This window comes from Aythya fuligula, chromosome 2 (genome assembly GCF_009819795.1).
Source record: "Aythya fuligula isolate bAytFul2 chromosome 2, bAytFul2.pri, whole genome shotgun sequence".
In the NCBI taxonomy this organism is placed as follows: Eukaryota; Metazoa; Chordata; class Aves; order Anseriformes; family Anatidae; genus Aythya; species Aythya fuligula.
The window spans coordinates 1,459,839-1,475,932 of record NC_045560.1 but is presented as its reverse complement, the minus strand read 5'-3'; the positions used below and the strand labels follow the sequence as shown (position 1 = coordinate 1,475,932).

At 48.6% G+C, this 16,094-nt stretch overlaps 1 protein-coding gene across 2 annotated transcripts in view; it reads right to left on the bottom strand.

Annotated features, from left to right (window-relative positions):
* Positions 1 to 16,094, bottom strand: part of SETD2 (SET domain containing 2, histone lysine methyltransferase) — a 50,314-nt gene that overhangs the window by 27,851 nt on the left and 6,369 nt on the right. For both annotated transcript variants that reach the window (XR_004252924.1, XM_032181940.1), the window contains exons 2-8: positions 16,006 to 16,021; positions 8,565 to 13,009; positions 6,765 to 6,896; positions 5,720 to 5,848; positions 3,233 to 3,356; positions 2,144 to 2,221; positions 1,742 to 1,839 (exon numbers count right to left, since the gene is read on the bottom strand). Coding sequence is in view for 1 of the 2 variants with exons in the window: in XM_032181940.1 (XP_032037831.1) it covers positions 1,742 to 1,839; positions 2,144 to 2,221; positions 3,233 to 3,356; positions 5,720 to 5,848; positions 6,765 to 6,896; positions 8,565 to 13,009; positions 16,006 to 16,021 (5,022 nt within the window). In the remaining variant the exon portion in view is untranslated. The remainder of the gene's footprint in view (positions 1 to 1,741; positions 1,840 to 2,143; positions 2,222 to 3,232; positions 3,357 to 5,719; positions 5,849 to 6,764; positions 6,897 to 8,564; positions 13,010 to 16,005; positions 16,022 to 16,094) is intronic.

The window sequence follows — 16,094 nt, the reverse complement described above, 5'->3', positions numbered from 1 at the left end:
ACAAGGACAGGGCAGCGAACGTGGGTTTTTCACCAGCTGCCCTCAGAAGAAAGGGGACAGAGACTTTCTGCATGCCCAGGTTTTTCGTTCTGGCCACTAAACATTCAAACAAACCCCTCAATCCTCAAACAGCTGCTGTGATCCTGTCATTTCCACAAGAAACCAAAGCCTGGTACAGTTCCTAGGTCAAGAACCAAGAACCAGAAAGGTGAAGGTGGGGGTGTTGGGTCTGAACCTCTTACCGTATTTTGCCATCAACCAAAATCACACGTTCCTTAGGAAAAAGGCTTGCATTTTATTGCTCAAAACGAAATAAAGAACGGGCTGAAGGTTCGTGGAAGTAGGAAGATTCAAGTGGAAGACATTTTTTTGCAGAGATTTACAACAATGGACAGCACAAGAGATTTAAGGTGCTTTGTCTTCAGCCAATACGTTTACAAAGCCTCTGTATTTTCTACTTGACATGCCATAAATTTTAAACTATATGTCAAAACTGCTTGGGAGAGTGTGCAGGGTTTTATTTGGTTTGTTTGGTTTTTTTTTTAGAATCAGAGTGGAGGAAGTTGGCTCTGCAGTACCAATGGTAAATGGAGAAGCCAAACTGCGGGGTCTCGTGTGAAGCAGAAGCTGAGATCAGGAAGGGTACGAACAAGATCAGAGCTAAAAAACTCCCTGGAGACAGAGCCCAGGCGTAACACCAAGCCTAGTGGTTTGGGCGATGCCAAATTAATACAGGCACGAATAAAATTATGGCCCTACAGACTGCGTATTGAATAGTGACTTTCCCAGCTTTAGAGACAGCTCTGTGCTGACCTGCCTGGGTACGAGGCACTAACTTTGTGACGTGCAAATTCAGGCTGATGAATCCCACCTAGGGGCTCTAACGAGCTACCAGGCCAAATACTGCCTCATCTTCATAGATCCGTGCCTGATTAATGCTTGGAACAGAACACGACATGACAGTGTCTGACATTTTAGCATGAATCCATGTGTAACACAACTGAAAATGCATTTCTGAGCCTCTGCTTACAGGAAGAGCCGTGCTGTTAGAGAAAGCAGGATCCAGAAGGAAAAAGGAAGAGGCACTCATTAAACTGCTATATTCGGTAAAGATGCCTAGGGATTATAAATTGGATCCACAATTAATCTCTTAATTGCAAGTCCTTCCACGACTGTCAGATGCTATTTTGTGCTGATCACTTTGAAGAGAGGGAAATGTTTCACCTGGACGAGCAGTAACAGAAAATATCCAGCTCAAGTGCAGAGAAGGGAGCAAAGCCCAAGCTGCAGCCAGGCAGGAAGAGGAAACGTGCTATCTGCTAGGCTTTTACAGCCCCTGCAAGCTTTGCTAAGTTGTAAAACAGTAATGGGTGGGGAAGAAAGAAGAAACATTATTTAAGAGCATGGCAAAGCCTAGAGCTTGGCCAATTAATAGACAGAAGAAAGAAACAGTCAGGTAATTATCTGGGAAGTTTCCACTGCAGGGAGATGGTATGAAGGGTAAGAAAGAGCCAATAAAGCGAGACTGGAAAATAAATATTAAATAAAACAGAAAATTCCTCTTAAAATCTGTTGTTTGTAATGGATGAAAATTTATCCAGGTAATTTTTTATGTAGTTGAATTCCAGCTCATTTACAACCGCTCTGCTAGGTGAGGCTTTCAAACAGTTTTGTAGCAGGATTTCCTCAACACTCACAAAACCCACTTGCAGCAGCTTAAGTAGAGAGAGGGGAGACCTACCCGTATCTCTGGAACTGGTAGTCAAACGTCAGCTCCGAACCCGATGGGACGAGTTTGGTGGTGAAAAACCCAACTCTGAGCTGCCCATTCACAGTCCACTAAGGCAAGGAGAAAACAAGATGACAACAATTACCGCAAAAGCCAGGCTTGATTTCTTTTCCCTATTAAATTAGCAAGACTAATCCTTCACAAAGCAAGGGTGATAAGTTTTAAATCTGCTGAGTGAATCAGCTGCACTTGCCCGTTTCAAAGGTTTACATTTGCCTAATGAGATGCTACAACAACAACACACACAAAAAAGACACGAAGATAAAGGAGAAATGCTTGTCACTCTGAGCTTGCCAAGTCGCAGGCCAGGGAAGCTGAGAAGCCAGCAGCAGCAGCTTCGAACCAGCAGTTTACCTTTTGTGTCTCACAGTTTGGTTCACAGCTGTGGTTCATAAAACGGGAGCAGTTTCCTTTCTGGGTAGCGTCTATTATCTAAAAAGGAAAGAAAGAAACAACAAATATGGCAGAACTGCCCCTCCTCCCCGTGCTCTAGGCAGAAATGTTGGGCAGTGTACCCGGGAACGAGGAATGTTTGTGCACACCATGAAGGAGAACTGCACAAGTCACCAACCTTTCCTCCCTCAGCTATCAAAATTGTTTGATTTGGAGAGAATGGATCTTACAGGGATAATAAAAGCCCCCCCCAGAAGAACACTTCGCAACCGGTCTGTGGTTCTTAGTTTTCATTACGACTTAATACAGAGCAATTCGGTGTGGTTGGGATCCTAAATTTTTAATATCGGTTTCTGACCCTCTGATACGTGGCACAACGAGTATCTGGGCTGGTGAAACCGAACGTTTTTGCCACGCAGATTGTGTTTTAATGGGAGATTTGCCTCCTGGATCACTGCACCCTCCCTAACTGGGCAAAATACATCCCTGTGCTCCCTTGGGATCACGTAACAATCCCGTGGCAGCTTCCAAAATCGCTTACGTGGAGGGAAAAGAAAAAAGCACTTGGGTGTATTTTTAGCTCCTTTACTGTAAAGCTACCAAGACCCAAAAAAAAAAATATATATCTTCAGAGGAGAGACAAGCAGAATAGGGTATTAAATTTCTATTTATACACCTCGCTCGCAGCAGGCCAGGGCCCACCGCCCAAGGTAAGCAGCGCTGCAGCTCCCTGCATTGCAGCTCCACAGCTCCGTGGGTCTAAAATAGCTGATAAGCTGGAGCAAAGATAAATAATTAAGGACTTCTGGTATCTAAATATTGCAATGACAGTAATTCTGCACGGAGGGAGTCCGCCAGCTAAAAGTGGCCCGGTTTAGCCTATTTCTGTGAGCTGGGGGAGTGAGGAAATTTGGTTTCTTGGGGTTTCTGGAGTGGTTTGTGTTGGAAAAATAACGCCGAGTTCAGGCAGTGTGCTCACACTGAGCCAGGGCTGCAGGCAGGCAGGGTTAAGGCAACACCGAGCAGAGTTTTGGTGGGTTCACCGCTCACCTCATCGTTTTTTAGGGCCATGAAGTAGTAGTGAATGTTCTTGTTGCGGGCATACTCCTTCACACGCGCCTTGAATTCCTTGTGGTCCAGCACTTCCCCGCAGTACTCCAGCACAAAGGTGTTCCTGCAAAGCACACGAGGGAGAAGCATCAACTCCGCTCAGCCACGAGCAATTAACAGAAAATAATTGCCACTGAGACGAGTCCTTTGGTTAGAGCTACGATCGTACTGCAGCTTTCGTCTCAGGCACTTCAGATTGATTTATTTTTGACACCATGGCACGGCTGTGGTGGGGTAGGAACATCCCAGAGAAAGGCCCGGACGCAAGAACAAAGCTTCCCTTCGAGCAGAACTGGTTCTCTACAAGAATGAGACTTTGTAAGTGATGTGAAGAGGAAAATGAGGAGGATTCCCAGAAGGTGCAGGCAGATGGGCTTCCTAAATGGCGATGGAAAGCCTGCCTGCACCTTGCTGATGCGGTGAGTGAAATGAAGGGTCAATAAAAAATAAAACTTTTTATTTTTTAGCCTTAGGAAAGGTGAATCTGGAAGCAGAGATGGAGGAGAAGCACCAATTACCCTGACCCCAACACAGCAACGGGCCAGCTCAACCCTCACCCACTGCACTCCTTGCCATTTCCACGGCATGCTCCAGTCTGCTATAAAAAATTGTTGGGTTTTCCTGCTGCCTGTCCCAAGTTTCCTTGTTTAGTATCTGCCCGAACCCATCGCCTCTTTCCTTGTGTCCATCCTATTTCCATCCCGGCCTGGAGAATCAGAAAATGGTTTGGATGGGAAGGGACCTTTTGTGCAGAACCACGGTGGCCTCGCAGCCCTTCCCCTCCAGCCCTCGTTTATTAATTACGTCCACCTTCCTCCATCTCCCTGTTCACCAAAAAAAGCAGTTTTCCACCCAAAGAGACAGGGATGACCTCCAGGAGAAGGCTGTCTCCTCCCAGGAGGAGTTTTTGCATAAGCAAGGAGGAGTTTTCTGCATAAGCAGAATTGTCTCCAGTGCATCTTAGATAACTTGGCATTCCCCTAAAGCAGCCAAATCTCCCCTCTGAATTAGCCTCGGGTGTTTGATGTAGCACTAAAAGATGCTGCTGTAAGACCTACAGCATACTTAGGAGTGTCAGAACCCATCGCTGGATTCCTCAACACAAATCTTTGTCTTCCACAGAAGCAAAAAAAAAAAAAAAAAAATCAGTTTCCACGGAAACTCACTGAAATACCCCGAGTTAGAGAAAATCTTTGCACAATTAAATTCCAGGCAGATAGACTTCAAGCTCGCAGCCTCTCTCATGCACTTGAGACTGAGCAGACTCCCCGTGCCCATCCCGCAGCCTTTTGAAATGTAAATCACAGCGCCTGGTGAAACTCCCAGCAAGGCACGCCACCAATTTATCCTCCAAAGCCTTTTGTTGTTCATCTGCAGAGCTTCACAGCTGACTCCTGCAGGCCCTGCAAGGATCCGAGAGGGGACCCAGACCCGGATGACACGCACGACAAATGATGCTGTCTGAACCTGGGGTAAAAAAACCATCCAGATGTCCCGCAGCCCTGTAAGAGCACCGCTCCTCATGCAGCCACTCTCCCGTGGCAAAGCCTCTACGCTCCCACCAAGCCCCTAGATTTGCCTCCTGTTTGTCCTGCTCCTCCCTGCTGCACCTTTGTGCTTCAGCCCCAAGCAGTTCCTTGAAACCACGCAGTCCTATTTCTTCTCCCGAGGACTTGAAGCTCTTTTTCTTCTCGTGATTATGAGAACAACTGGTGTGGCAGAAGGCTCCCAGCAACTCCTCGGTCTATCCAACACTGGCACCCATCCTGCTGCCACCTCAGGAGGAGGCTGATGGGTTCAAGAGCAGGGCAACACTTGTGTTCACGTCCAACCAGCTCCTCTGTGCACCAAGGCATCGATCCAGGTGCAAAAAATGCAAGAAATACCCAAGTTTAGCTAAATAGAGATGAGTCAAAAGCAGACTTGGGTCTGCAGGCATCACTGATGGAGAACCAGCACTCCGAAGCACAGCAGTTGGCTAACGACAGGCTAACGGGGGAGGAAGGAGCCCCACAGGTTCTCCGTGCAGTGCAGCCAGGAGGAGGAAGACTCCAGAAGAGGAAAAGCTCCACAGAGGTGGGAAGAGAAAAAGAACAGACTCTCCTCTGAAGCGGTGGGACGGAGCCAAACACGGAGAGGAGGGAACACAGATTAAACACAAGAGGAAGCTAGAGGCACGTCTGCCAGAAAGCCTGCTGGGAACAGGTTGGTGGACGAGGGGAAAACCCCATCTAATACTCAGTTAGGGTACGTACATGCAGGTAACTGCTGGGAACACACGACAGCGAGCAAGGACAGCACAGAAAACTGGAGGAAATGCAGCACATCTCCTAACAGCGGCGAAGCTAAGGAACTGCAAGCACGTTATTTTCCGCTCGCGAGGGAGTAACACAGCACAGCTACGTCATTCGAAGAGCAAAGTCTTACGATGGGAGATCTTTGGCAGCTCTGAGTCCCCAACCTTTCTTCTCAGTGAGGATCACTTCAACATCTGCATGCTGTTTCTTCTGGAAGCGCCTGTTGGAACAGTAGTCGCCGTTTGGGCACCTGGAAGAACTAAGGGAAGGAAATGGAACAAATCAATTCCCAGCAGGACGACAGCGGCAACAGCAACAGCTCAGATGGGGAAGAGATACTGAGGAGCCATAATAAATTCAGTGTAAAACTTTCAAATGTGTTTTGCTATAAAAAGCATAACCATCTGACTGTCAACATGCAAATGCAGACAATTTATTTCTGGAAAGAAGATAAAAAACCATTTTCAATCCAAATGCTACTGCACTCGCACGTCGTATAATCCAAATGGGCTGAAGTGGCCAATTCTCTCCACGTTTTTATGGGTTCTTCCCCTGAGATCTCTCCCTTCCCTACATCTGCTGCCTGGGCTAAATTAAAACCAAAGGGCAATGCTTCTGCCACGTAATTCCTTTCCTTCCACCCCAGCTGGTAATGATCCGCATGCCAGGGTGTCAATCCCTTGCTGTGACCATCAGTCCCAGCCACATGCACCTAGCCCTGCCTCCTGCTCATGCCAAGCCAGGTTCCTTGGCCTCCAAACCTCTTCCAGGAGAGGAGGAGACAAGAGCAGAAGGCTGGTAGGGCTCTGGGGAGAGCAGGGACATCAAAGGAGAAGCGAAAGGAGATGAGGATCTCACACAGAGCTACACCTGCATTTCTCACTCTCTCCCTTCAACCACGTTTACGACAGAGCAGAATTAAACCTCACGAGCAGAGGACTCCAGGCCTTTGCAGTCAGTTTTTAGCAGGAGGTTACTGAGGAAGGCACTGGCTTAGAAGATCTAAGGTCAGATCTAAACGCTGGTACACGGGCTCTGACGCTCAATCCACAGCAGCCACTGGAAATGGGAGCGTGAAGACAACTTGCTGCCAACGACCAGAAAGGTTTGAACACTTTTAGGGGCTCCCCACTCATCCCACGTACAACGGTGGCCACTCAAGAAGCAGGACTCACCACTCGATCATGAGCAGGCGGTTGAGACAGTCTTCTCCACAAGCGACCTCCCCCTGAGCTCGTTCCTCCTTGGAGAGAGGAGGGCACTCGCACAGCATCCGCTTGATGTCCCGGTGAGATTTGTTCTTCTTTCTGCGGAAGACAAGTCATTGAAACACAGCTGAGATAGTTGTGTGCACCCACGTACGTACCTGCACACAGAGGCTGGACTAAAAACCCTTTATTTCGTCGTACCAGTAAGGAAGCCCATTTTGAGAAACGTCTAAATTTTACAGCTAAAAGACTTCTCACCACATAGTACAAGTTAAAAGGTTTAAATTAAGAGGATAAAAGGCTTTGATTGGCCTCTTTTGAAATCCTATATTCTGTAATCGGACGTAATGCTCCGGAGACAATCTCCAGAGCTCCCTCCAAGCTCAGCTATCCTGCAATGCTCCGTTTGGTTTCGCCGATTCAAAGGCCAGGAGAAAACCTATGTTCTAAAATATTAGCACATAAAACGTTAGTGAGCACGTGTATCGTTTTTAAAAAGCATTCTTTTAAAAAAGTAATTAATTGAAGGGTTTAGCTACTTAAACCTCTGCTTTACTGTCAAATAAGATGACTTAAATATATATATATATGAAAACTGGAGTTACAGCAAAGGTAGGGCACCAAAGGCATCTACTAAGTGATATTTTAGTTGCCATAAGATAATTAGCCCTTGCAAGGGAAATGCTTTGGAGTGAGGATCCCAGCAAGACAAAAAAAAAAAAAAAGGCGTAAGAAAAAAAAAAAAACTTGGGTTGAAATAAACAGCAAGTTTTGTCTACACGTAAGTGGTCTATATTCAGGCTCTGAATTAAGAATTATGTTTTTTATATAAATGTGTTAAAGCATTTTGGCGAACAACACAGTTCAGAGCAGCCAAATGAAGCAACAAACACTTGAGTATCAAGACCCGCTACAAAAAACCCAGCGCGTGTGTAAATCCACACGCGTGGAGCTCCCCCGCACCGCTGCCGTGCCCTCGCTGCAGAAGGGTTTGGTGTTTGTTTGGGTGCTTGAAAAACAGCCCTGCTTTATTCTGCCTCAGACTATGAGAGGGAGGCATCCCGAGGTGAGAAAGGAGCTTTAACAGGCATGTATGATGAGCAAGCCTTACCCCAGGCTGCCCAAGAAATAAAGACTGGTTACAAACTGGTACAGAGCTCCATTAAAGCAGGATTTAATATTTTGGGGCAAGGATGAAGGTTGTTGAGCTCTGAAGCAACACACTTACTGAAGCCCAAAGCTCATAAACAGATTTTTTTTTTCCAAGGGACCACATCCTGGTCAATATTCCCATGCAGAAGGGCTCATCAATCAGCAGCTCACTTCTGGTATTTCAAATTGCAGCTGTTAGAGCTAAAATAACTTGTTTGAGATGATAAATGATTACGTGCAAGCACCCAAAGCCTTTGAAAACACCCAACGTGTGTCCAGAACCTTTCCCATGCCCAGATTTCCCTTTGTCTTGAGGGTTGTCCTTTGGGGACCCTGAAAAAAATGAGATCTGACAAGCCCGGGGGTGATGCTGCTGCACTGCTCTGGGCTCTACTGCAGCCTCACCACTGGGAGGGGGGGGTCATATGAATGGTGGACAGCAGAAAACACAGAAAAAAAAAAAAGGAAGAAAAAAATCAAAAAAAAGCTATCACAGAATCAAATACAAGTTGAAATCTAGAAGTAAAAAAAATAAAATTGAAGAAAATTTTAAAATTTTCAAAGTAAATTAAGAAAGTAAAGGTAAAAAAATAAAATTAAAGAAAACTCAGTTACCTTTCCGTCAAGTACACGTTTTCCTCAATCAGGTCAAAGTAACAGGGCATTTTGCCTTGCTTGGCAAACTCCTTCCAGCGCTGCGGGTCTCGGAAGTCGTCCATGATGCACAAGCGACCGACCATGGAGGAGTCCTGCGGTGCTGCCTCCGCTTGCTCCCCCTCTGCCTTTACCTTCTTCCTCTCCCTCGAGTCGCCATCGCTCTCAGAGTCACTCTCCAACTCCTGGCGCCTTTTTTTTGGCGGCCCTCGCTCCTTCACGTCGTTTTTTTCCAAAGCCTTCACCTCCTCCTTCTTCTCCCCGGCGGACCCCGGCTCCTTGGTGGAATTGCTGCTGATCTCGTGGGCTTGCACAGAACCTGCCTCTTTCTGCTCAGGAGCGTGGAATTTACTCGGGGAGCTGGCAAAACGAGCCTTGCACTCATCATCCCAGCGGTCATCCTCCTCGTACTCCTCGTGATCCTCCGTTAGAGAATCCGGCACTTGCCCTTGAATCCGTTCGTAATTAATTCCAGACGGCCTGCTAGCAGACCTCGCGTCCCAATAACCGTTGCCTTGCCAGTAGTTCTGAGAGCCGCTGTAGGCTCCCGAACCTGGCTGGTAAACGTAGCCTGAGTAGACCCCGAAGCTGCTATCCGGCTGCTGGTAGGTGCTACTGGGCTTCTCCGGCTGGGAGAAATCCCAGCCTAAACCACCCAAATCCTCCGCTGTATGAAAACCGTCCACTTTGGAGAACTCCCCGAGGCCAGACTGATTAAGCCCACCCTTCCCCTGCCTGCTGTCCGGCTGGGAAGCGTTGGCTTGGTGTCGAGAGTTATCGGCGCTTTCCAAGCTCTCGGGCAGACAAAATGGCCGCTCCTCCTGCAGGCCAACAGGTCTACCCGCGGACACCAGCTCCTTCAGCCTCTCGTCCGGGTTGGGTTTGCCATCAGAATCTGCCGCCAGATCTGCCTGACTCGTGCTGTCAACGCCGTCGCTCTGAGGCTGGCAAGCGTCTGGACGAAGCTCTTCGGGCTCCTTCCTGCTGAGCTCGGTGGAAGAGGCCGGGCTCTTCTCCATGCCCCGAGGGGAGCACCTGCTCTCTGCCTGCGGGCCGTTCTTACTTGCCATATTCTCCGGCCTCTCTTCGTAGTAAGGCCGGCTGGGCTCCGGCCTCTCGTCGTCCCAGTGGTCCGAGTAGCGCCGGTTGCCTTGGCTGCTCCGCGAGGAGCACGGGCTGCTCTCCTCCATGGCGATGGTGGAGTTCTTGGGGACCACCACAACCGACTGGAGCCGTTTCCGCGGCACGCCGTCGTCGGAATCGGAATCCTCCGTCTCGCTGTCGTCGCTGCCCGCCTCGCTGTCGCTCTCGGCCGTGTCCGAGTAATCGTCATGGCGAGCGGGAACGAAGTCGGAGGCGCCGCCGCTGCTGTCACACGTCGGGGCCTGCGTTAGGGTTTCCGTTTCTTCAGCGGTGACCACAACGTCACAAGATGGAAACAAAGCGTCTGGAAAAGCCGACGCCACCAAGGGCCCGTTCCCGGCGTCCTCAACTGAGGTGCCGAGGCCTTGCTCTTTCAGGTCATCAGACCCAAGTCCCTCGGTAGAAACCGCGCTTTCTTCCACCGCGACCTCTCTGCTGCGGTGCTCCAGCGGCACTTCGGAGTAATACGAATGCTCGTCCTTGAACGACAGCTTGCCTTTCGCCAAAGGAAGGTCGACGTGCCGGGTGTCCACCTCCAGCATCTCCTCAGCTTCCACATGGTGTGCTGGCCTCTCGCATTGGCTTGGCGGGGCCCTGTCCCACTTGGAGGGGACGTTGCCCTCGGGATGCTGCGCGACCACGGGATTGTCCAACCTGATTCGGGGGGAATAGCCGTCCTGGGAGGAATCCCTGCTCGAGCTGTCCACAGCTAGGCTCGTTTTATGGGCATGGTTCATATGATACTGATCGTCTTCACAGGCGGACTTGGAATTTTGATCCTCTGGGCTTTCATAGTCGCACGTCACCGTCTGCGGTTCGACGTGCACGTCCAGAAACGCCTCAGAGGTAACTTTTAGCTCTGCTGGTTCTGCTTCGATTTCAACCTCCGAATGGTACAAAGAAGGGGTAGCATCATCGGAAATGTAGCAAAAAACTGATTCTTTGGTTTTGTCGCATGGAGTCGCCTGATCATCCAGCTTCTTAATTAACGTTTTAGAGTGATCTACATTCACGACTGGCAAAGGCATAGCTTCGCACTGCTGCTCTGGGACCGGAGCCTCCGTTTCCTTAAACAGGCTGCTACACTCGCTGGACTGCACACGAGAATCGCCTAGCTCGTGCTCTTTAGAGGCATACGTGCTCTCAAATCCATTCGATGGCAATGGATATGACTTACTCGTCTTTACAACGGGTGACACTTCCGACCTACACAGGCTATCGTCAGAAGACGCTGCGACATCCTCTGTTTTGGAGGCACTGAGAGTTGCCAAGTCATCAGACCTACCCTCTGGGGACCCATTTATATTCATTTCCATAGGGAAACACGTTCTTAACTGCTCGTGCTTTACCTTTACTAAAGTCTCTTGCTCCTTAACACTGTCATGGCATTCATTTCCTGCAAGTTCCTCAGACCTTGAATGAGGAAAACCAGCTTTTGATTCATCTGTCTTTTTAAAAGTGGGTGAATCATTTAACTGATTTAATGGAGAAAGTGTCTTTTCCCTTTCAAATCTTTTTGCAATGGACACTCGGATCTCATTGCTTTTTAGACAAGAGGTCTCTAAATCTAGAGAATTAGACTGCTGCTTTATTTCTTCAACCGATTCTGTACAACAGAAAGAACTTTTAAATTTATCAGGCTTTGGCGCAGGGGTCTTTGAAGGGGTGGACTTATAACGGGAGGAATTCACATTACTGTCAGGCTTAGAATGGGATGTCCCCTTTCGATACCCGAGCTCATTAAGGGGAGAGCACCTTTTGGTTACTTCACTTTCTGAAGTCCGTTTTGAATCTCTATCTGCTTTTGAAGAAGACTTTCCTCTCCTCTCCATGTCACCATGAGATGACTCTATTTTGCTGTCCCTGTCCGACTTAGAGTAAGAAGTCCTTGAATCTCTGTACGAAGAGGAGTGGGACGACGTGCGCCTCGAGTCACTAGATCTGGAATGTGTCCTCCTGTACTCGTCTTCCGAATCAGAGCTCTCCCTCGCCCTCGAATCCGCGTACGAACGAGAGTATCTTGTCCTTTCTCTGTAAGGGGAGCTCCGGTGGTATCTGCGGTCGGACTCGTAGTAATGCGAGCGCTCCGACCTCGAGTACGAAGAGCTGGTTCGGGAGCCCCGATCGGACCGGGAACGAGAATGAGACCGGCTTCGCCGTCTGTCCCTGTCTGACCTCGACCGGGAGGACGAGTACCGCGAATCTCGCTCCGACTTGGAATAGCTAGAGTACTTCTCATCTCTGTCCGACTTGGAGCGCGAGGAGGACTTCACCAGATCTTCTCCCCTGAGCGACGCAGAGCTTTTCCTGGGATCTCTCTCTTTTTCCGCACTGGATATCTTCAGTTCGTGCGAGCGCTGGCTGGAAGAAGTCCTCACAGAGTCTTCGTCAGACTCGGAGCCCAGCAACGTGCCGTCGGACTGGGAGAACTTCCTCTTCGAACCCTGTTTCCTAGAGCCCAGAGAAGCACCCTTCGAGCTGTCTGACACCTCGTCGTCTTTCCCAATATGGGAATCTTCCTTCTGTGGAGTTATTTCCACCTGCTCGGCCGTGTGTAGGGTTACGTGCTCTTCCAAACCGTGCGATACTGCATCCTGCTTGACGTCCTGCTCCAAAGCCTCCTTCGGCACCACGCGACACGGCTCCTTCGAAGCCGGGACTTCTGCTTCTACAGGCGGCGACAGCAGCAGCGTCGACATGAGCGTTACGGGCAGTTGTGGCAAGGCTGCTGCTGCGGGAACTGGCATGGATGCTGCTGGTGATGCTGTTGGAGGAGGTGGAGGAGGCGGTGGCGGTGTCGACGGGAAGTCCGCGGCCGCTGCCACCGGTTCCGTTACCGGTGCCAGAGCCGACGGCGGCAACGTCGCTGCTGCAGCTGGTGGCGGTGGTTTGGTAGTGACGCTAAGTAAATGTTTCTTAAAATGGATCTTCCCCAGTTCTACCTTCGGTTTTGGAGGCGAGGACTCCTCAGCTGAACCAGCAGCATCCCCAAGGTCCATTTTAATTTTGGGGTTAAAGTCAGTCTGAAGGGGTACTGCTGGGGAGTTCTGAGTTTCATTTTGTTTCTCGTTTCCGAGACCGGTCAGAAATCTGTTCGGTAAGGTTTTCTTGGTTAAACTAAAGCTGAAAGACACTTTTTGTCTTCCCTGCTCCTCAAGGTTAACCTTTGTTTTGGTGCCTTTGGGCAAAAAGCGACTAGAAGCAACACCTTTGAACACTGGGCCTTTGATAAAGCCAGCTTTCTGCACGGTTTCAGTCTTGCTCTGGAAAAGACAAAAAAAAAAAAAAAAAAGGCTGTTAGAAGAAGGTTTTTTTAAAAAAAAAAAACAACTCTGTTCTACAGGAGCACTGAGCAATTTTCTTCTACCTGGTGAATTTTTTATGATTATAAAATAGAAATTGATATCCTGGGCTGAAGTCTGGGACAGCACAGCCACGCTGCTTTTCTGAGCCTGCCTCTCTTTTGATCAAAATCAATTATCTGCTCATTTCGAGTCTCGAACAGTACCTCCTCTGGGATTCAGGCTGAGGCTTTTTAACTGACTTATTAATAACCAAGCTGAAAGTTCTTTTTTAATTCTTATTAAAAAAAAAAAAAAGAAGGGGTTCGACACACTAAGTTAATCGAAGAGAGAGCGCTACTTTATTTGTTCTGTTTCTATGGTCTCACACCACCCAACACCCTGCACTTTTAAGCCTTAGGTGTGTTTGCTTTCACACCCCGGCAGACTGCACCTGGATGCGTTTGGTTTCGGGGTGAGTCAGGCTACCAAGAGCTACAGCCACAGCTTTAGGCCCCGTCCTTTCCCATGTGCTGCTTTATCTCGGGCATTCATCCTTCCCGACAAGTCTCGGGCTAACAAGCAGGTCAACACAGAGTAAGGAACCTCTCACCTTACAGAACGCAGTTATCAAAGCCCAAGATTAGCAGCTTTCAGAGCAAAAAGCAGAGCGTGTTTATTTGCCTTGGCGTTTGTCCACTTATTTTAAAGCTCCGGGCTTGTCCCCGCAGAAGCTCTATCGCCATCCACCGCAGCGGAACGAGAGCACGATCCCCAAAGATGAATGCTGTCACGCTGTGCTAAAGGGCTGCTCCTCTCCATCTCCCTCATCCCCATAAACCCAAACTGCATTATTCTAATCACACTCTGGGCGAGGAGCATGACTCCAAAGCAAACAGTCCTAGCAGTCGGAACACCGTACACGGCGAGGTTTCCCTCCCGTAACTACTGCATGAACACATCGCTGGCAGCAGCAGAGGTTTCCTGCTGCCCACGGTGACTTACGATGTGCTTAGTTATCCTTTAACTTCTGTAACACAACGCACAGCTGCTAAGGCTAAAGGCACCGCGGTAAATTATTAAGGAGGGTGGTGGAACGGAAGCCCCATCCCATTTTGCTTGCATGCCTAGATGTAATTTAAACAAATATAACCTCATATCCGACGAAACATGTGGGTTTACTATTTTCATTGTGTGAACCATGTCACGGCCTCCATATGACATCGTCTTGGCTACCCAGCCTAGCACCACGCACGCCTTGGGGGCAAAAAGCTGACTCCTTTACAACTGGTGCCACCTCACGGGTGCTCTGAAACGAGCTCAGATGCTGAAAGGGCCTCTTTTCTTGAAAAGAGGCACGTCCACGTGCTTGTCTTCCTCACCAACACTGCCCCACACTCATCTCTAGAAAGGCTGCTGAAAATACTGTTTTCAAAGGGATGAACACGTTAGAAATTATCTATTTTTTGAACCTAGACAACAGACTAAGTGCACACAACCAAATTCACGAAGCATAAAGGACAAAAACAAGAGTTCAGCCCACTCGGTTGGAGTTTCTACGTGTCTGAACGCTACCGAGACCGTCCTCCGAGAGCAAGGGAACATCATTTTGTGAGTTTGTCGGGTCACTTCTTCTCCTTCCGTGACCAGAAATCGACACCTTTCTACCCTGACCTGGGCATATGCATCGGAAGAACCTAAGAGTAAGAAATCAGGTTCCTATCTTCACACGTATCTGGATGTCTAAGGGAAAAAGTCTCCACAAATCTGAATCCAAACTGTTATCATGGACTGGATTCACCTGTTATATCAATTATACACTACATATATATATAAAATCACAGTAAATACAGTGCATCAGCATTCTGGAGTTGTCTTAGTAGAACTTTGCTGAAATTATTTATGTCCAAAATTCAGTTACAGAAATCTATGCCAGTTGTTTTGATTACAACCTTTCTATCTCTAAGCACAACAGAGCTGAAACCTGAGCTCGCACACGAATAACAGGGTTTGGATCCAGCCACCTTTGCACAAAACACAGGACTGGAGGGAAAAAAAGGAGCTGCTGAGCTTCGTTCCACTGCTTTTCATATCTCTTCAGCAGAGATCACGCATCTCAGAACAAATGTTTCAACCTCACATGCTCACCCTTCCAGGGATATTTTTTTCTCCTTAAATAGCACCAAGTTTAAAAAACATGCCTTACATAAATGTAAAATACATTCCACAGGTAGCTTTTGAAATGTAAGAGGGAGCAATTACTGGCAGAGTAGTGGAAAAGTTCTCCTGCCTTTCATGTTTCACAGACAGCAAACGCTCCCCAGCACGCTGCTGTGGGCGTAGTGCAGCGGGGGAAGGCGGCAGGAGCTCGCTCTGCGTACTCCACGGAGATGAATGACTGCTGAGGAACGACTGAAGCAGCACGAGGCAGTGCCCCTGCAGCTCTCCAGCCGCTGGGAAGGCAGAAGCACGCACAGCACGTTCAGCCAGAGCAGACGTGGTCCTGAAGCATCAAAAATTATTAGCAGCGGTCTTTCCCTCAGCTGGGGTGTCATAAAAAGTTCCAGTCCCGGAAAGTTTCCTCCTTTCCCCACACATTAATGCAGCAGAAGGCTTCGTTTTCCATGGATGAAGTCCTTAAATATTCATCTTGTCGTGGTGCAGAGAGCAGAACCTACCTAAAGCAGTGACTCAGAGGCACCACCGCGCTCTGCTGCCCGCGGCCACGAGCAAAGAGATGCAGAGGTGGCACTGAGGGCAATCCCTGCCCCTCCAGACCTGACCATTGACCTGAAAACACCCCGAAAAAACAGGATAAAACATGAAGGTGTCTCTCGTCCCTGTCCAAGCAGGCAGGGTTGGGTTTTGCCCTTTGGTTTATCTGGCCCCAAGGCTCAGGAAATCCCTAACTCCGAACAACCACGCTGGGCTAAAGTCTGTTTCAGGAGTGCCATAAGAAAGGAATTAATTTTACTCACCTCATTTTCTTCTTCTCTATTGCAATCCAGCCGGGAAAACATGCAAAAGAAAACACAGAAAGAAGGGGTGAACATCAGGCAGAACCACA